Source organism: Chlorocebus sabaeus, chromosome 26, assembly GCF_047675955.1.
Source record: "Chlorocebus sabaeus isolate Y175 chromosome 26, mChlSab1.0.hap1, whole genome shotgun sequence".
Classification (NCBI taxonomy): domain Eukaryota; kingdom Metazoa; phylum Chordata; class Mammalia; order Primates; family Cercopithecidae; genus Chlorocebus; species Chlorocebus sabaeus.
The window spans coordinates 17,725,464-17,745,361 of NC_132929.1; the positions used below are offsets into that span (position 1 = coordinate 17,725,464).

General features: G+C 59.0%; 1 protein-coding gene across 1 annotated transcript in view; it reads right to left on the bottom strand.

Annotated features, from left to right (window-relative positions):
- The window catches only part of SPTBN5 (spectrin beta, non-erythrocytic 5), a 46,888-nt gene extending 27,039 nt beyond the window's left edge, over positions 1-19,849 (bottom strand). The window contains exons 1-23 of the mRNA XM_038009863.2: positions 18,883-19,849; positions 18,495-18,662; positions 15,730-15,846; positions 13,589-13,746; positions 12,856-13,084; positions 11,377-12,008; positions 9,300-9,438; positions 8,947-9,179; positions 8,541-8,694; positions 8,227-8,427; positions 7,903-8,112; positions 6,998-7,192; positions 6,146-6,298; positions 5,721-5,851; positions 5,248-5,487; positions 4,621-4,908; positions 3,420-3,660; positions 3,129-3,268; positions 2,868-2,967; positions 2,060-2,230; positions 1,404-1,568; positions 789-1,003; positions 240-426 (exon numbers count right to left, since the gene is read on the bottom strand). Coding sequence (XP_037865791.2) covers positions 240-426; positions 789-1,003; positions 1,404-1,568; positions 2,060-2,230; positions 2,868-2,967; positions 3,129-3,268; positions 3,420-3,660; positions 4,621-4,908; positions 5,248-5,487; positions 5,721-5,851; positions 6,146-6,298; positions 6,998-7,192; positions 7,903-8,112; positions 8,227-8,427; positions 8,541-8,694; positions 8,947-9,179; positions 9,300-9,438; positions 11,377-12,008; positions 12,856-13,084; positions 13,589-13,746; positions 15,730-15,846; positions 18,495-18,662; positions 18,883-19,098 — 4,683 coding nt within the window. The 5' untranslated portion in view covers positions 19,099-19,849. The remainder of the gene's footprint in view (positions 1-239; positions 427-788; positions 1,004-1,403; positions 1,569-2,059; positions 2,231-2,867; positions 2,968-3,128; positions 3,269-3,419; positions 3,661-4,620; positions 4,909-5,247; positions 5,488-5,720; positions 5,852-6,145; positions 6,299-6,997; positions 7,193-7,902; positions 8,113-8,226; positions 8,428-8,540; positions 8,695-8,946; positions 9,180-9,299; positions 9,439-11,376; positions 12,009-12,855; positions 13,085-13,588; positions 13,747-15,729; positions 15,847-18,494; positions 18,663-18,882) is intronic.
- Between the last annotated feature and the right edge of the window lie 49 nt (positions 19,850-19,898).

Consider the following 19,898-nt stretch of genomic DNA (forward strand, 5'->3'; position numbering starts at 1 on the left):
AGAACAGCTTGAGAGGCTGCTGCTTTTAACCCAGGGGCGTCTGGAGCAGAGCCATGGATGTGGCTCCAGGCCCCAATCATGGCAAGATTCCCAGGGTCAAAATAGCTGGGGCAGAGATTTGGAAATTGGGATACCCAGTGGGGAGGGCTTAGAGGCCAGGACACCCGAGTAGGGGCAGAGCGTTTCTAAGGTCTGGGAAGCGGATGTCCGGAATCATGTAGGAAGAGGAGGGCTATTACCTTGTGCTTGCAGTGAAGGCTCTGGGCATCATTCAAGCACTCGGCATAGCTGGTGGGTTTGCTGCAGGGCATGTGCTCAGCCACCCATGAGAGCTCCATGTTGCTCAGGTCGCAGAACTGGTGCAGCTCCACTGAGGCCTGCAGCTGCAGGCCCTGGATGGCCAGACGCCCCTGCAGAAGCTCCAGCCTAGGAGGAGGAGGAAGAGATGGGAGAGGTTGGGAACAGAGTGAGGACAAGGCTCCTGGTTTTTTCCTTGGCCCAGACGGGGCCCATGAAGAACAAGACCAGGGAACAGAGCAAAGCCCCATCTGACAAACAGAGGCAGCGGAAGGGCGCCAGGGCCCCACCTCATGGCCTCGATGACTTGCCTGACCGCACTGTGGGGATCCTGCTGAGGATGTATAATGGGGTCTCCAACCCTCCCATCCAGAATGACTCTACCCATAAGGGAGCAGGTCTAGACACCCCAGCCCTGTGGGTGCCACCTTGTGGGAACTTAAATTCACACGGGGGAGTGACACACAGGTGGGTGGGAGGACAGGCCCCACCTCTGGAGGTGCTTCTGGGTCTCTTCCAGGATGGCGGGGGAGGCAGCCACACCACGGGCCTGGGAGGCGAGGGCAGCCATCTTGGCGGCCAGGGTCTGGCTCTCATTCTCCAGCTGGTGGTGCCGTTTCTGCAGCTTCCGGCTGGAGCGCAGGTCCTGTCCCGTTTCTGAGCCCTGCAGGGCCCCTGCGAGCTGCTCCAGCTGCTCCTTTGCATCCTGGGGAGGGACGCAGGGAGCTGCATTAGGCTCTCCGTGTATAGCACAGCAAGTGGCCTTCCCGGGCTCTGGGACTGTAGGATTTGCAGGACCAGGTTCGTCAGGGACCTCTGTCCCCACCACTGCCAACCTCCAACCAGAAGTGCCCAATCTTCCCGTTCCCTCACGCTTCTTTCTCCCTGGGGGACTCAAGCTGTGCTGACCACACGCTGGGCACACAGGAGAGAATCCTGTATTGGCCGACTGAGGGGAAAGCCACGCTCAGCTTGTCCTAGGCCAGAGGCCTCCAAAGGCTGCAGAGCCAGGGTCAGCAGAACAGCCAGACTTCTCCCTCCCGGTTCTGTCCAGCCCAGCCTGGACTCCGTCTCCCTCTTGTGCCCTGTCCCTCTTCCCAGCGGACCTGCAGCTGCCTCAGGAGCTGCTCCTGCTGTCCAGCCTGCCGGAGCTCGTCCCCACGCTCAGTCATCTTGCGGTTCAAGGCTTCCCACCTGCTCCTCAGGCCTTGAAGCCTAGTCTGTATGTCCTCCTGGCCACCGGGCCTCCTACTCAACAGCTCTCCCCCAACCTGGAGTGGAGAGAAAGGCCCAGGGAGTTTGGCTGAGCTGCTGGTACCACCAGTGGCCGCAGCAGGCTGGACCTGGGTGGCAGTGGAGGTGAGGGGCTGGCCACAGCTGCATTCCACAGGCTGCCTGGACGAAAGCAGTTCATGTGGCCCCAAAACTGCAGGTAGGAGGGCCTTCCTCTGACCCTGGCAAATGGAGTGAGGTGAGCCGGCATTAGGTTGGTGGCTGGGGAAAGCCGTGTTCTGGTAGAGGTGGTCAGCTCTGGGACTTGCCACGGAGAGTTGAGGGGGAAGGGATGGATGGCAGCAGCTTTGGGACTGGTTTGGGTGCCAAGGGGATGCCAGCAGCATCAAGGCGGCTTGGGGAGGGAGGTTCTAAGTTCAAGCTGAGGCAGATTCTTCCTTCAAAGACTTTTCCATGAAAACAGGTGGTGCGATAGGGTTGGGAATCTGAAGACAAGGAGGCTCTGCACTCTCTGTCCCATGTCCCCCACCTGCTGCAGGGCCTCCACGTGTCTGCGGGTGGCGAGAAGCTCTCTCTCAGCTGCTTCGTGACGCCTGAGTGTCCGCAGAATGTTTCTGCGCGCTCCGGAGGGCTCATGTGCCACCATCAGCCCCTTGTCCTCTATCCACTGCGTCAGCTCCGCCACATCCCGCTTCCACTCCTGCCAAGAACCGGGCGAGAGTGGGTCTCAGAGCACGGGGGTGGGGCCTGCTGCAAGGACCTGCCTCTAAGGGAAGGGATCCCCCATGGGGAAAAGCAGGACCAGAGCTGGTTCTGGGTGGGGCCTGAGGTTGCTGCTCCCCGTGTGGGGCGGAAGGGCTGTGCCTAGACAGGAGGAACGCCTGTGGGGTCCTTGCTGCTCTCACCGACATCAGATCCCCGATGGCTGCACCTCTCCAAACACAGGGGAGCTCAGGGAGCCCCCAGCCCTGCTCTGCTGTGGGGACTGAGCAAACATTGGACAGAGCCAAGGCTGGCAGCTGGTGCCATGACCTGTGCAAGACCCTAAAGTGTGGCCCAAAGCACTGGGGAAAGGGCATGGTGGGAGGAGGGGGAATGTGGGCTTAGTTCAGACACCCAGACATTAAGCCCGGCCCTGCGTCTGAGGGCGGTGTGGCCACAGCCCCAGTTTTCTGCATCAGGAAAAACCTGAGCTGTGCTGCCTGCCTCACACAAGGTGTCGAGAGGATGAATGACACAGCAGGTGAGGGAAGTGCTCTGTAGGCTGCACAGAGCTCCGCATGGTCTCAGGCCTTCTTCTCAGGGAGGCCGCATGCGTCCTGGGCCCTGCCCCTCACCTGGAGCTGGAGAGAAGCCAGCAGCTGCCTCCTCCTCTGCTCACTCCTGCTCTGGAGCCTGGTCCACTGTGCCTGGACACTCTGCAGTTGCTCTCTGACCCTAGAGGGCCGGGGGAGTTGGAGGAGGGCATGGGAGAGGACTTCCACCGCAGCGTGAGGTGCACTCTCCCCTCACCCCCCACTCTCCCAGCCCCAGGGCGGCCGTCTGTGCAGGCTGAGAAACGGTTGTCTGCGGGTGCTGCAGACTGAGGCCAGGCTCACATGTGTGCAGCTGGGTGCTGGCTCCGAACCAGCTTCTCGCCGTGTGCCCACAGAGCCTCTGCCCGAGGCCCCAGGGTGCTCAGGAGCCGCCCAAATTCCCGGTGCTGCTGCAGCAGGCTCAGGGCCTCCCTCACGTCCTCCTGGGAGTGCAGAGACCGGAGGTCATGCCTGGGAGGGTGGGGGTCAGGACCATCTCACCCGCCACTGTCCCAGCCCAGCTTCTGGACCAAGGGGATGAGCGCCCTCCAGGGACAGGGAGTGACAGCCTAGCTCCACGTTCCTGCTCCATACCCCAAGGTTGTCCAGGTGGAGCCAGGACTCGTGGTTGGCACAGGTGGCAGTGAAACCAACCACTTCTCGGCTAAACTTCTGCAGCTCCAGCCCCTCTTGCAGCCACTGCTGCCTCTGCTTCCACACAGCCTTCAGCTCCTGGCCCTGCTGCCCCAGGAGCCTCAGAGTGTTGGCCACCTCCTGGGAGTCTGGGCAGTCCAAGGCTGCCATGGGCCGGCTCTGAGCGTCCAGCTGCTGCAGCCTGACCAGGATGACAGGCAGAGAGTCAAACCCCAGCAGGCCCCCCTTGTCAGCCTCCTCCTCCTCTCACCTCCAGGGTTCATGCATGTTGGAGCATGAATGAGACACTGAATGTGATAGGCCCGGCAGAGTGCTTAGATTGCAGGGGTTCCCAAGCTCCCACCAGCTCCAGCTGGCCGTCCCTAAGTGTGGACTGTCAACGGCCAATGCCCGGCCTAGAGGACATGCGGAGGCAGCACAGCGCAAGAGAGAAAAATCACACAAGCCACACAAGCACCTGATCCCAGGGCCACTGCAAGCCCCCATGGAGCCTTTGAACAATTAGAAAAGGTGCCCCTTTCAGTGGGTGGCTTGGGAACAGGTGACACCCTTGTGTGAATTAGAGCAAGGCTCCACTTCGTCTGAGCTGCTGCAGCCCTGAACCAGGTACTGGAGTCTGGCAAGCTGAGGACCAGATGCATTTCAGTGCCCACTTGACCACCTGCCAAGCATCCTCAGGTGGGGCACAGCCTGTGGACTGTCCCTGGTGGCCTGGCCTTGCCTACCTGCCAGGCCATAACATCATCCCTGCAGGAGGAGAAGCACCGCCTGACTGAGAAGGTGGGTATCTCAGACCCATGGGTGGGTCCTGAGTCATTCCACTTAGGGGCCAGTGGGGTCCGTGTTACCCAGGATGGCAGGGGAGGCCTGATTGAAAGCAATGCATCGGGCCCACCTGGAGGGGGCCGGCCAGGCCGGGGCTGGAGAGAGCTTCCTAGGCAGCTCAGTGTCCTGGGTCTCTTCTTAAAGCATACATGCTGCCTGACCCAGTCCTCAAGCACCAGATGCCAGATGCCAACCAGTCTGGGCCCCTCCCCGCGGAAATCACACTACTTCCTGCATGCTCTTTCTGGGCCTGAACTCAGAGCCCAGAGCCCTGGGCCCAGGCCAAAGCACACCCCTTCTGCCCTCCCGTCCTGACCTCTCCTGCCACAGGTGGATCTCCTCCAGCAGGTCTTGGTGCTCCCTCAGCAGCCGCTGAGCCGAGGCCACATCCACCGACTCCTCCTTGCTGCGCAGCTGAGCCTGGACACTCTCTGCCCACAGTAGCAGTTCCTGGTTCTCTTGCAGGAAGCTCTGCCGGGCCTGAGCCTCAGCCTGGCCCCGGGCCTGTTGGGCCACTCGTTCCTGTACTTGCTTCAGTAGCCCCTGCAGTGTCTCCACCTGTCCTTGCAGAGGCTGGCTCTCTGCGTGGCCTGACTCCTCGACCCTGGGAGACAGGGTGCGCTGCACAGTCAGTGCCCTGTCCTAGGCCCAGTGCCCCAGGCGCACGTCCTCCTCCCAAACCTGCATCCCCCAGGGAGAGGGGTGGTGACTCTGGATGGCCCACCCCACCCTTGACCTGGGGGCAGCAAGAACATAGGGCTCTTCCTGTCCCCAGGAGCATTTTCTGCTGATCATCCCCCCACCTTTGCCAGAGCACTTCTGACAGCCCCTCCTACCTGTCCTCTCCCCAGCCCAGTTTCTGTCCCTTCCTCATTTCACTGCCCTGCCCACGCCTTCCCACGGTCGTCATTGCCTCCCAATGCCACCACTGCACTGGCCGTACTTTACGACCACCCTTTGGAGGAGGTGGACCCTCCTCTCCAGCACCAGGGTCTTCTTCTGGGCCAGCTGCAGGGTATGGCGCGTGTCCTCTGAGCTCCCTGGCTGCAGGGCCTCCAGCTGGAGGAGCACGTCTCTCAGCTGGACCTGTGTGGGTCCACACTCCTGCAGAAAACTGCACACGTCCGCGCTGTGCGCCAGCTGCACGGCCTTCTCCCTCTTCAGGGCCTCCAACCGCCCCCACCTGGGCAGAGGGTACGAGGTTGTCTCCACCACAGGGACACCTCCCCATCCATCCTGCAGCCTTGGCCAGAGCCTCACATGACAGAAGCTGCCAGACTGGCTGTCCCTTGCCCCTTCCCTGTGCCTCGGACATGTCCAGCCTCTCCACGTGGCACGGTGGGAGGAGGTGAGTCAGGCCCAGGCTGGGCATTGTGTCCGCCTGCCTCACCACCTGCACTCCTGCCTCGTTCTCACCTCTGGCTCAGTTCCTCCTGCTGTCGTTGGATTTGTGTGGAGTTCCCAGGATATCTCTGCCTCAGTTGCTCAGCAGAGCTGCTGACCTCAGCCCAGAGGCCCTTTCCCACAGACAGGGCAGTGAGGAAGTTCTAGGGAAAAGGAGGACCCAGGCCTCTTGGGGGGCTTTTTCTTTTTCCGCACTCCCCTCAAGCCTATGATGTACCTCAGTGGTCCTCTCTGCTACAGGGGTGCCCACGTTGCCTGCCCCTGGAAGGACAGCTATGTGAGTCTTAAGGGCCAGGAGGCCCTGGAAATTCAGGCCAGCTCTCTACTCCCCTCCCCCAGGCAGGACGGTAGTTAAATTGGAGAACTGAGTTACAGCAGCGGACCACAGGCAGGCAGGGGCAAGGTGAGGAGGAGGTGCCAAGCTCCCAGGGCTGTACCTCATATTTGAGCTGTGTGACTTCCAGGATGTCAGCCTGGGGCTGCACCCTTTGGAGCAGCGCTGTGTGCTTCTCCAGCCACAACTGGAGGTCCCTACAGGAACTGCAGAAGCTAAAAAGGGCCATGGCCTCCTCCAACCGGGCCCTGCGGCGCTGGGGAGAGGTGGCCCAAGACTGGGGTGAGGGTCGGGGAAGGTCAAAGGGGTGCTCCTCTCCATCCCAGCCCACCAGCAGAGCCCAGGGTCAGGGCCAGAGGGGGTCCCTGCCTCACTGCTGGGCCCCACATCCTCTCTCAGAGGCCTCTTGGCACCACCTGGAGGGAGCTGGCAAGGGCTTAGGGTAGGGTAAAGGGACCTGGCAGTGTGCTCCTGTCTGGCCTTGCCCTGTTGAAACCCCTCAGTGCCAGCTCTGCTCTTAGGTGAAATCCACACCGCTCCCTCTGCCTGCTCCACCCTCACCTGCCTCTCTCGTCTCTCCTCTGGCCATGGCCTCCCCAGCGTCTGTGCTGCAGGCACCCGGGTCTTCCCTTCCTCCACTGGGCCCCCTTCCTACCGTTGCACAGGTCCTGGCCAGCACCCCTGGGTTTACCTGCTTTCTGTTTCTCATTCAAGCCTCAGCTTAAAAGTCCTTCCCTCCAAGGTGTCTTCCCTGTCCTCCAGCCTGACCTGGGCTACCTTCTCATGTGACCCATTACACCTGCATCTAATGAGTTGTCTAACATCTTCTTGGCCATGAGAAAAGCTCCTTGAGGACAGGGAACATGTCAGTCACTGCCTCCTCCCCTGGGATCATTGCGCAGGAGTTGCTGGCATAGGGTAAGGACTCGAGCATTTCTTGAAAAAGAAGTGTTACCTCTGCCAGGGCCCGCACACTCTCATAGTCCTGACCCAAGTGGTCCTGTGTCTGGAGTATGGTGTTGGGATCAAAGTCAGGGTCAGGCTCAGCTGGGAGAGCCGTCTTCCAGGCATCCCCAGGGTGGCAGGAAGCCTCACTCCAGGGTCCTGGGTTCCTCAGGCTTTCTCCTGGAGGGCTCAGGGCAGACTTCACCTGTGTGACAGAGGGCAGCGTGTCTAGAGAGGGCCCCATCAAGCAGCAGGGGCTTTGGCCACCCCCGCCTCTGTGCCCTGAGACCTGGAGGGCCTGAGCTGTAGCTCAAGGGGTGTGTGGGACATGGGTCTGGGGGACAGGAAACTTCCTTGGGGCTGAGAGTCGAGGGGCCAAACGTGAGCACAGGATCCGATGGCTTTGATTTCCACATCATGTGCTACACACACAGCTTCTTGAATGGGGGCTGTGAGCCAAGCTGTACGTTTTTTAAAGAACTTTGGGGGCTCAATGAACTGAGCAAGGGGTGTCAGAAGGCAGTCTGAAGCAGTGATGAGTCCAAACCAACAAGGAGGGCTAAGTCAGGAGAGACAGCCAAACAGGGCTGAAGGGTCACTACCGGCCTGGATGCAAGTGGAGGGAACCTTCCTGGACGAAACTGCTTAACGCTCTGAAACTGCTAGCAACGGGAGCCAGGCCAGGCTGTATTCGGACGCCCTCGGTTGGCGTGGGCAGACAGGATTCCAGTACTTCTGGGCTAGGTCAACAGGTGAGATGCCCCTGAGGACTAGGGTGAGGGACACCGACAGCCACGGGAAGGCCACGAATTCCAGGCCAGAGGCCACAAAGGCCCTCCCATTTTTGTCCTCTGTGTGGCCCAGCGGCAGTAGTGCAAGGGAGACCAGGCGACCTTCCCTGTCCCCCGTCCGCACCGTGAACAACGACGCCCGGGCCGAGGCCGCCCGCGCCTGCTCCTCCAGCCGCCGCAGCTCGGCCGCGAAGGCGCGCAGGACTCGCTCCAATCGCACGTGGCGCCGCAGCAGCGTCTCCGCGGCCGCCTGGTCTTGACCGCAGGACGCTCTCTCCAGCGAGCATCTCCGCTCGCGCAGCCACGAAGCCGCCTCCGCCGCGTCCGCGAAGTACTGCGGAAGGGGGTCGGGGGGGTGTGTGGATGAAGGGGCGCGGCTGAGCGCTGGCAGGTTCCGGCACCCTCATCCTCCGCCTCGCCGGGCCCCGCCCCTACCCCGCCCCGCTACCTGCAGGACCAGCAGGGCTGTCTGCAGCCGTGCGCCGCGCTCCACTACCCGGGTCTGAAGCAGCTGCCACGCGCCCTGCACGGCCTCTGCCCGTTCCCCGGGATCTGGCTGCGTCGGGGGCCTGCGGGCGCTGAGGTCGCGTCCCCTCCGCACGAGATCTACGCACACGGCCTGGTGGCGGTGGACCTCAGCTTCCAGGGCCTAGCGGCGGGCAGAGCAGGGGGCTCAGTGAAGGAAGAACAGGGGAGGGCCCGGGGGCCGAGAGGGAAGGGTGCAGCGCTAGCGACTGGCGGGCGTGCACGGGGAGCTGCCACCTTGTGTTTCTGCAGGGTGCCTGCGATCTGGCTGAGATCCCGGCCCAGGACCGCATTCCCCACCCGCTGTCCGCACTCTTTCAGCCAGGCTTCCTCCTCTTCACAGTTGCACAGGAACTCTGCCCGCTGTAGGGTCTGCTCCAGCAGGGCCCGCCTGAGGGACAGTAGGGACCACTGAAGGGCATGGGGAGTAGTGGGGCATGGGCAGTGGGTTCCCCTCAGGCGTTAGACACTCCCCTTAGGGTTTTTCTTTTCCCTGGATGACTCAACGGTGAGACAGAGGCTTTGGAAGTGAGGGTCAGTATGGAGAAAACTGCCAGGCCAACAGTACTTTAACCTGGGCAGGAGATAATTTGGGTTACAGAAAAGTTCTGGGAAAGGTGGAAGAGTTGGAGCAGTCTCTTACCGGGCCCTGACAAGAGCCACCAGGCTCTGGTGGAGCTGGACCAGTGTCTTGGCCTTGGCCTGCAGCACCTCCACACTGGTGCCCAGGGAGGAGTCCAGCTCTGCTGTCTGCTGGGCAAGATGGCTCACATGGGCTCCATGGGCCGAGACTTGGGCCTCCAGCAGGTCATGCCTCTGCAACAGCTCCACCACTTCTGCCAGCTGCTGCCCACAGGCGGTGGACCTGGCCAGCCCCTGGCCAGAGATGAGTGGTCATTGCAGTGGCCCCAAAGTGCTGGGTCCCTCTGAGCACTGGCACTGGGGAAGTCCCCCCTCCTGCTGTGTTTCCCAAGGGCCTGCTGGTCCAGTGCCCACCTGCAGCTCCTCCAGCTGGCGGGAGGCAGCCTCCACCTCCTGCAGCAGGCTCAGCACAGCCTGCATGTCTGCCACCTGCTTCCTCTGTCCCTGTAGACGCTGAAGGAGCCTCTGCCAGCGCAGGGTAACTTCCTCCTGCCTGGAGGACGTGAGAATAAGGGAGATCTCCTCTGGGTTGGGGCAGGGAAGCTGTTTCAGGGTTCCCGGTCCGTGATGGGGCTTGGCTGCCCTGGAGGAGTCTGACCTCTGTGGCTGGGGCAAGGCCTATGGACTCTGAGAGCATCCTGGCAGGGGGTGGGAGGGGCAGTGTGTCCTATCTTTGGACACATGCAGAGAAGCTAGAAGGAGGGCCTGGAAGGATCAGGCTGTCAGGGCCCCCTACCTTGCATGCAGTCCCCATCTCAGTTGATGAAAACTCCATCCTTCCAGGTGCCCAGACTAAAATCTTTTTTTTTTTTTTTTTTTTTTTTTTTTTTTTTGAGGCAGAATCTGCTCTGTCACCCAGGCTGGAATGCAGTGGTGCAATCTTGGCTCACTGCAACCTCCACCTCCCAGGTTCAAGTGACTTTCCTGCCTCAGCCACCTGAGTAGCTGGGATTACAGGCATGGGCCACCATGCCTGGCTAATTTTTGTCTTTTCAGTAGAGATGGGTTTCACCATGTTGGCCAGGCTGATCTCAAACTCCTGACCTCAGGTGATTCACCTGCCTTGGCCTCCCAAAGTGCTGGGATTGCAGGCGTGAGTCGCCGGGCCCGGCCTAACATCTTGATAACTCATTTTCTCACAGGCCACGTCTGATCTGTCTGCAAATTCTACTTGGCACTGTCTGCAAAATCTATCCAGAACCTCACCCCTTATCACCACTGCTGCTCCGTCCTGGATTACTGCAATAGCTTTGTAACTGGTGTCTCTGCTTCTGCCTCTGCCCCTTGGATCTATTCCCAACATGACATCCAGGTGAGCATCACAAAACAAAAGTCAGATCGTGTCACTCCTCTGCTCAAGTCCTCCACTAATTTCCCATCTCTGAGTAAAAACCAAATCGTTACTGTACCTGCAAGGCCGGGCTTGACCTCCATCCCCACCCCTCACCCCTGTGCCCGCCTGACCTCAGCTCCTGCCACTTGTTCACTTTGGCCAACACTGGCCTTCAGGCTACTTTTCAAACCTGCTAGGCATGCGCTCGCCTGAAAGGACACTGCATTTGCCGTTTCCTCTGCCTAGAATACTCTGTCTCCCATGTCTGCATGGCCAGCTGCCCACTTCTTTCTGGTCTTTACTTGGAAGTCAACTTCCCAGTGAATCCCCTCTAGCGACTCAACCTTAGCACCTCATATTCCCCTATCCTCTTTATTGTTATTATTATCATTATTATTATTTTTTTTTGGAGATGGAGTCTCGCTCTGTTGCCCAGGCTGGAGTGCAATGGTGCCATCTCTGTTCATTGCAACCTCTGTCTCCCAGGTTCAAGCGATTCTCCTGCCTCAGCCTCCCAAGTAGGTGGGATTACAGGCACTCGCCACCACGCCTGGCTAATTTTTGTATTTTTTAGTAGAAACGGGGTTTCGCTATGTTGGCCAGGCTGTCTTGAGCTCTTGACCTCAGGTCATCCTCCTACTTCGGCCTCCCAAAGTGCTGGGATTACAGGCGTGAGCCACCGTGCCCAGCCTCTCCTTTATTATTATTATTTCTTTATTACCACATGCTATGAATTTTTCTTATTTGTCTGTTTTCCTTAGTAGTGTGTAAGTTCATGAGGGAGGGAATTTTCGTTTGTCCTCTTCTCTACTAAATCTCCAGTAGCTAGCACAGTGTGTGGGACGTAGTAGACACTCAATCAATTCTTGTTTAGTGGATGAATCAGAGGCTACCTAGGAAGTGCTTTACCAATAGGGATGAATTACTGATGGTGGACTTGCAAGCATCACTGGGAGATAGATCTTTGTAGAGGGAGCCCTGAACCCATAAATCACCCCTCTCCTCTCTGGCAAAGAATGGGCACATGACATGGAAGGATGGGGGTGTGGTAGGAGAGCCTCAGCCAGTTGTGAGGAGAGTTCATGTGCTGGGGCTCACCTGCGGGCCACATCTGCCCAGCTGTGGTACTGCTCCTGCTGGAGGATGTCTGCAATCTCAGCCAGGGCCTGGAAGCGCCCCTCCTGGGGCAGGATGCCAGCTTCCAGCATGCCCAGCCTCTGGCTGGCTGCCTCCGCCATGGCCAGGCTGGCTGGCAGGGCTCTGGCCTGGTCCAGCACCTGCTCTGCATCCTTAAGGAAACTCTCCCGGAGAGCTGCCTTGCGCTGGAAGCGCCGGGCCAGGGTTTCTAGCCGCTCCAGCTGCAGTAGCCTCTGCTGCAGGGCCTGGCTCCTTGCGGCCTCTGCCCATTCCAGCCCTGCCCAGCACTGGGACAGCTCTGCAAGGCCCAGGCCCTCATGAGGCAGGAAGAGCCTGCGGTTCTGGGCTTGGAGTGCTGTCTGTAGCCGGAAGAGCAGGGCCTCTGCAGCCCCTCGCTGCTGCAGCCGGGGTGGCTTCTCCTGGGTGCGGAAGATGGTGAACGCTGCCAGTAGCTGCTGCATGGCGGGCAGCGAATCTGGGAAATCCCGCACCTCCAGCTGCGCCTGCTTCTCTGCAATCCAGCATAGCAGGTCGGCCACCAGCTGCTCGTACTGGGTCTGTAGCGCCTCTGTCTCCTGGAGCTGAAGCAGGATCTGGTGGAGGGTGTAGGAAAGGGTCAGGGTCCTTCTCGGAACAGGCCCTGGAATGGACACCGAGTGCCAGCCAGAGTTCCCCAGGTGGGCTGTAAGCTACTTCTCTGAGCCGAAGATCCTTTGAAGTGGTGGTACCCCCACCGCGGAGAACTGGGTTTGCTTGCATTGCACACTCAGACCCAGGAGCTTGGGGCCCTCTCCATGACTGAGGGTGAGGCTATCCTGCCTTCCTCCTCTTGTTTTACCCATTTGGCCTCACTGGTGGGGGTTGAGGCCCTTCAGGCTGCTGTTCTTTTTCTAGGCCGCCTTTCCCTTCCCTGCACCCCCTACCCCGCAAAGCAGCTGACAGCCCTTGGCCTGTGTCCCCCCCACCCACACCCCAACTGAGATACCCACCCTGAGAAGAGCACTTCCAGGCCTCAGCCTCTGCCATCGTGTCCAGAGAGTAAGAAAGCCCCCCAGAAACATGAACTCTGTGTGGCCCCAGCCGGCAGAGCCTCTTCTGTGCCTGTCCTTGCAGAATCCTGGCTCTCTAAGCCTTTTAATCCCATTAGAAGCTTAATAGCCTGAGAGTCGGGGAGAAGGGAGAGGCCCAGGAGGGGCCATTCCTCCCCTGGCTTCCCTTGTATGCCAGGCACCATGCTGGGCCCATGCCCCGTGCTCCCTGGAACACTCACAAGGGCCTTCTGTTATCCAGGCAGCATCATCTCCATGTGATAGAGGGTGCACAGTGAAGTTGGGTGACTTGGCCAAGGCCACGCAGCTAGTACGTGGCAGGGCAGGCTTCATGCTTAGGCCTGTCTGCCTCTGGAGCCCTTGCTCACCCCACCCCTCCTTTCTCCCCCACCTTAGTGAGTCTCCTCTGGACAGTCTGCCCCTGATGCAGGCGGGAGCAGTAGTGGTAGTAGAGGGAGATGTAGGTCATGATGGAGCGCTCATCTGGCTGTGTGGCTGCCACGTCCTCGGGGTCCAGCAGCTGAGCGATGCCCAGCTCCTGCTCAGCCACCAGGAAAGCAAAGGCGAGGTTGTGCAGTGGGCGGTCTGGACGCAGGGAGCTGTAGTCCAACAGGTCTGGCCTGGAAAGAGAGCGAGAAGGGCTCTTCACCAGCAGGAACCTATTGCTTTCCTTTCAGTAGATTCTTAAATGCACTCATGCTCCTATTGGCCATTCACATCTTCTTGTGAATTCGTTTTCCCAATAGTTATCTGAGGCCCTGCTGAAGGAGTAGGACTCTGACAGAGAAAGAGGAGGGTTCATTCGGCACAGGGACCAGGCTGGGGGGCTGGGAGAACCTCCAAAGGGCAGGTGCTGCCAAGGTGAAGAACATGAATAGAATTGAGGGGCACAGGAAGTGCAGAAGACTGGGGTCAAAGGTAAACTTGGCCAATCTCGTGGCATTGTCTAGGGAAGGGAAAGGGGCTAACCCAGAGCAGGGACTCACACATCAGCCCCTTCTACATCTGTGTCCACTTTCCCTCCTTCAAGCCTAGAGATGTGGGACAATGGGCAGGCTGAGGACCAAAACCCAGGCGTCGTTGGCCCAGTGGGCGGAGGCCTCCTGACGAGGGTGGGGTCACACCTGTGGGCATGGATGAGGGCATTGAAGCCCAGCCCATCGCTCCAGCTTCGGGAGAAATCGGTAATGTTCACGTTGGTGTAGCTGGCTGTCTTCCGCTGGCACCAGAGCAGTAGGGCTTCCTTGGTGGACAGCAGGGCTGCGCTGGCCCCGAACTCCTCCTGGCAGGACAGGGCAGCGGGGTCACCATGCAAGGACGGGGTGGGGAGGCAGACAGCCTACAGGCTGTGGGAGAGGCAGGCTGGCCACAGCCGGATCCTGCTTCTCCCCGGCCCGGGGTCAGTGTGACTCTCCTCTCTTTAGAGTATCTGATTTGACCCAATTTCATCCACGGTGGGCAGGGGTTGGGGGTGAGAGCGACGGGCCTTCCAAAGAAGTGGAGCAAGGGAAAGCCGTCCCTGCAGAGGCGCTGGCTTTGCATGACCACAGGTGACCACACAGCAACAGCTCCCATTTTTTGAGTCCTCTGATGGGCCAGGTGCTGTGCTAACTGACCTCGGGCTCATGGGATTGTGGCTGGGTTTCATGAGACTGGATCCCGTCACTGCAGGCTTTCTGTGAGCCAGGCCCGATGTTATGGGCTGGAGTGCAGTGGTGCGATCTCGGCTCATTGCAACCTCCGCCTCCCAGGTTCACGCAATTCTCCTGCCTCAGCCTCCCTAGTAACTAGGGTGACAGGGACACACCACTATGCCTGGCTAACTTTTTGGATTTTAGTAGAGACGAGGTTTCAGTATGTTGGCCAGGCTGGTTTCAAACTCCTGACCTCAAGTGATCCGCCTGCCTTGGCCTCCCAAAGTGCTGGGATTACAGGTGTGAGCCACCACGCCCAGCCTCACTTCCTGTTTATAAACTCAAAATATCAAGGTTCAGCGGGTTGCACTTCCCCTGCCCTCTGGGCCCCAGAGCTTGGGTAGGAAGGATGTGCATGGTGCCCACATGACAGGGAGTGGAGTCTCAAGGCCCTGGGTCCTAGTGAGGTCAGGCCCCAGTACCCTGCATGGTGAGGTCAGGCTGGCAGACGGAACTAGGGAAAATGCTGGGATGGCTTGTGAGGGAGCGGGGCTAGCCTGAGCCCAAACACATCTGAGTCAGCAGCAAGCAGGGCCAGAGGGGGCTGCAGACAGGCAGAGACGGTGCTGCTCCCAGGGGCCTAGGCTGCGGGGGGCACCTGAAACTAGCCAGGGGCCTGGGGAGGTGAGTATGGCTTCCTGAAAGGGCTTGAGGTCACTTAGAAATCCATCTGCCCCTCCAGCCTTCAAATAGATGCTCAGCCCTGCAGACGCACAGTTCTCCTGCCCTCCTGGGGCTCAGGCCCTGAGTTTCCAGGCCGTCCTGGACTTGTACCACATGTGTGGCTTCTTTTCATGAGGGTTTCATTCTCCAGGTTGACTTTCCTTACCTACTAGAATTGAGGTTTAGGTGGCATTCTGGAAATCATGAAACTATGAAAAAGGATAAGTATAAGGGCTCTTTTTTTTTTTTTTTTTTTTTTTTTTGAGACAGGGTCTCACTCTGTGACCCAGGCTGGAGTGCAGTGGTGTGATCACGGCTCACCACACCCTCGACATCCTGAGCTCAGTTTATCTTCCCACCTGAGCCTCCTGAGAGCTGGGACTACAGGCATGTGCCACAGAGTTTACAGTCTTTCTGATCCAGTGCGGGGGAAAGAGGTAGAATGGAGGAAGCGGGGGCCATGAAAGAAACGCTGTCTTTGGGCTGCAGGGTGCCAGGGACCTTGTAAACCTCCAGAGCTGGGACTCCCTCCACACACTGCATTTCTCCCAACAGTACATTGTGGTATAATGGAAGTTACAGAGCCTCAGTGCCAAGTGGGGAGCAACACACAGGGGTGAAAGTGGGTGCTGGCAGTGACCATGAACCCTCCCTAGTGAATGACTTGCCCAGACCTGGCTTGAAGCCCATGACCCTGTCCCTCACTTTAGCATATTACAACGTTACAATATCTCTGGTATCCTGGGTTCTTCACCCATGGTTGAAGAGTGAATATTGACTTTGCAGTTTCCAAGATCTCCTATGGGAATCATAAAAGTTGCATGCAACTTCTCAGTCCCCAAGAGTCTGAGGTGAGGCGAGGGCTGGGCTGAGTCACCAGGTGCTGGGTGCTGGGGACTGAGCCATACCTTGTCCAAGGAGATGTGGGAGATCTGGAAACGCAGAATGATGACCCAGATGAGTCCCAGGATGAGTGTCTGGTCTCCATCCACGATGTTCTCTGGCCCAATGAGTGGTATTGGCACCTGTGGGCACAGTTGGCTGGGCTAAGCCATGAAGCCCATGTCCAGAGGGGACTCAGTCACCAAAAGCTTAGGGTACCAGCTGCGGGATGGGAGGGTCCTGGAATCTATCTTGCCCCAGCCGGGAGGTCCCCCAGGGAGAAGCAGGCAGGGGATAAGTCCAGGAAAGCAAAGGCGTCCCGCTTGGTTGGAGCCATGGCCTCAAGCCCACCTGGGTGAAGCCCCAACCTGGTGGACTGGGCTGGGCCGCTAGAGCAGCAGGACTCCCTGTGTGTGGGCTACAGGTGGACCTGGGCCAAAATCAGTGGTTCAGCTACAGGGTTTGGAAATGAGGGGTCATAACAGTCAATGTGTGAGCCCAACAGACAATAGCAACTGTCTGCCTCCATCTCCCAGGGTGTCCTGGGATATCCAGGGGTGGCTGGGTCCCTGGGCTCACACCCAGATCTCAGCCTTCTTCATCTGTTCCAGCTCCAACACGGCCAGCTATAAATCCAGATTCCCAGGCTCCACCCAGTCAGACTGCCTTGGGCCAGAGCCTGAGAATTTGCACTTGAACAACACCTTGGGTGGCTCTTAAGTACACCAACGTTGAGACTCCTCTGCCCTACATCTTGCCACGTGGACAGGGAGGATGGGTGAGTCAAGGGGAGAAGCCCCACAGGGTCTGGCCCCCAGCCCCCTCTGGCTCCATCTTCCTCTCTGTGGAACCACACAGCTCCAAGCCCATCGGATTCTAAGCACAGGACTTCAGACCTTTGCACGGCCGTGCCTGCTGTCTGAAAGTATCCTCCCAGATAACTGCATGGCTATTCACCTCCCTGCCTTTGACTCTTCACTCAGATGTTGCCTAGCCTGATCACTTTATTTAACATAGAAACCTAAGGACTATTTCTCCCACCCAAATACACACTCTCGATCCCCTTGCCCTGCTCAAGTGAGGATCTTGACTTTGTTTTCTGATGTATCCTAGTGGAGTGGCACACAGCAGGGAATCGATCAGTAAGTACCGAATGGAGAAAGAAAAGGAGTGAGACGTTCCCTAAGACCTGAAGGGCAACTGGCTTCACCTAGCCACTACTAGCCCTGTGGGAGGAGCTGCAGCCCTGGGTGTCCCCCTGGGTAAGCTTTGGTATATCCGGCTGGTCGCTAAAGGATTCCACCCGTGCTCCTGGGGTGGATTCCACCTGGCGTGTCAATCACCTTGCCTTAGAGTTGGAGCCTCTGGGGAGTGGGGTGTTTGTCTGCTCCTCCCAGCTCCTGAGAGCCCATCCTCCCGACTTTCTATTGAGCGATGTCACGCTGGTGACTTAAACTCACCGTGCTGGGGTATTAACGCCACAGGATCAGCGAATACAGCACACTGGAGGTTTTATTTCCCCCAGAAAATCATTTGTTAAACATTTACCAGCATACCGCTGATCTGGGTTCAATGAACCTGTCTCCCATTGAAGCCAGATGCCTCGAGGTGGGGGTCTGGGCTTTGCTTAGTGTAGCCCAGTGCCTGCATAGAATGCCCAGGGCATGGGAGCGTCTCCATAAGTGAGTGCATCCCTCATTCTGCTACACATTCCCTGTGTGTTTGCAGCAACTCCCTTGTCCTTTCCAGACCACAGTTGCCTCCTATGTGTATGGAGACGAGGATGTCACCCTCACAGGTATCAGTGACATGCTGTATATAAAGCTTGGGGAGAGCTGCAATGCCTCTGACAAAGGCTATGGAACTTACACCCCTCCCACATTCCTGGAGGGGAGATGAGTGGCTCACAGGGTCATTGTCCCTGGATCAGCTAGGGCCCAGCATTCTGCAGCTGGCAGAGTTTTGCTCTCGCACCTGCTCAGGACAGCGGTCGCACCCCTTCCCTTTGCTTGGGTTTCTCCCCTCCCTGGCTTTCCTCCCACACACCAGTACCCCAGGAGGCTGGACAGAAGCTCCACTCCAGAACATAGTGATGGAAATGCACAGTCAGGCTCCGTCCAGCCAAGCCCAGCTCAGTGACTTCACAGCCTCCAGGGATAGCACCTCCAGGAGCCCTTGGTCTTCATGTTTCCTGGTTCCCAATGATCCCTTTGCTCCACCCCACCCCTGCACAGGCCCCTCACCCCGGCCATAAGGGTCCCTCTGCCCCTCGAGCTCCGGCTTCGTTTTAGCGGCCATCTCCTTGACCTGTCCCTTTCTTTCAGGTAACTCTGGCTCCCCTCATTTGCTGAGGCCTCCTCCCTCCTTCTCCAGGACAGGCCCTGCTCCTCTTCCCCACCCGCCGTCTTAGTGTCCGGGTCTCTTCCCTCTGTTTCCTACTTGATGCCAGCCCACCATGGCCCCACATCTGGGCTCTGTTGGCCGGTTAACCATTGATCTTGCCTGGTAAATAATTCAGGGCCTCTGTTTTCTCATCTGCGAAATGAAAAGCCTAAGATTCTTTCGGCCTAGAATCCTGTGAGTCTCTCTTATGACAGAGTGACATTTTCCACCCCAGTAGGGACGTGGATCGCTCCTGCAGGCAGGCTGTGTCCCAGCCGCTCCCCCTGTACTCAGGCCCCAGCTCCTCTGCTCTGCCCTGTGACCTGGCCCAGGAAAGGTGACCCAATAGTTCAGCCTGTCCCAGCTGCCTGCCCCAGCACCATCCCAGACCCCTTTCCCTGGGGCCCACCTTGGCCCTGAGGAAGGCCAGGGCTCGGCTGCTGTTTTCCAGGAAGTGCACGCGCAGGCGGCCCCGGCTGGGGGGTGGCAGGGCCTCCCCTGAGATAAGCTCCAGCAGCCGCAGGAGGTGGATGCCATCAGCCAGCTCTGTGTACAGGTTCCGGATCTTGATGCCCACCTAGGGAGGGGACGGCGGCAGGTATGGGATCAGCCCAGCTTCACCTGTCCTCCCATCCTGGGACCTGAGATGTGTGACCCAGAGCAGCTGCCTTAGAAGAAGGAGCTCTGGCCTCAGCTTGGCCTCAGGCAGATAACCCCACAGCTCGCCCCCGAGGGCCACTGGCCAGAGCTGGGGGCATGGTACGGGTGGGCTGTGGGTCACAGCTGGCTATACTCACCTGGCCGCACTGGAAGACGTTGTTGATCCACTTGGTGAAAGTCTTCTCCTGCATCTGCGTGTGCCGGGCCTGCAGCTTGCGAATGTGGCCCGTCTCGTACTGAGAGTCCACGGTGAGACTTGGACTGGGCGGGACCCGGAGGTTCGTGCTGGGCCTCCTGCTGCAGCGCCCTGCAGCTCCGAGGAGCTCCCGGGGACTCTGGGGCTGACCAGCCATCAGGCCTGCAGCCCTTTTGGGACGAGGAACTGCTGGACAGCCCCCTAAACCTGGAGGGCATGCAGGTTAGGGGATGATGTGCCAGGGGCCTGGGATCCTGCCTTGCCAGACTGTCCTCACATTTCATGGTGGTTGCAGCTTGGAGACCAGCCAGGTAAGGGCCAGTGCTTCTGATCCCCTGTGCTTGAATGTCCCAGGGTCCCCTTTGCCCCACCCCACCTTCCAGATTCTTCTTTCCAGAGCCCCTGCTGCCAGGTCCCTCTACTGCAGTGACTGGAGCAGGTGGAAGGAAGACAGGAAACTGCTTACCTTGGTGATGCCTGGGTCCTGTGGAGGCGACCCTGCTGGATGGATGGAGATGGCAGATAGCAGGGGCTGTGCAGGGAGGGAGAGGGACATCAGGAGAGGCCAAGGCTGGAGTGCGACCGCACCACAGCCCTCCCCTTGAGCCAGCGTGCTGGGGTGACGGCACACAGGCGACATTGTCCTCCCACCTGCCACAGGGCGTGGCCCAGACTGGGAGGGGGTGGCTCAAGAATGCTCCAGGGCCATTGCCAGATGATCTCCTCCCTCATCATCCTCCCTTCCCCGCCAGCAACTTCCCCAACTCCAGGTGGGGGTCCTGGCTCCCAGGACGCAGAGGCCCTTGGGGTGGTCCTGCCACCCCGGGTTGGAGCTCTGTGGGGGTGCTGCAGTCTGCGTAGGAGGCACCAAAGGGCAGAGCCTCTGTGGGAAGCCTGTGGACGCACTTCCCAATCTGAGGCTGCCCTCTGTACCCTCGTGGGGCCTCTCTGTGAGCA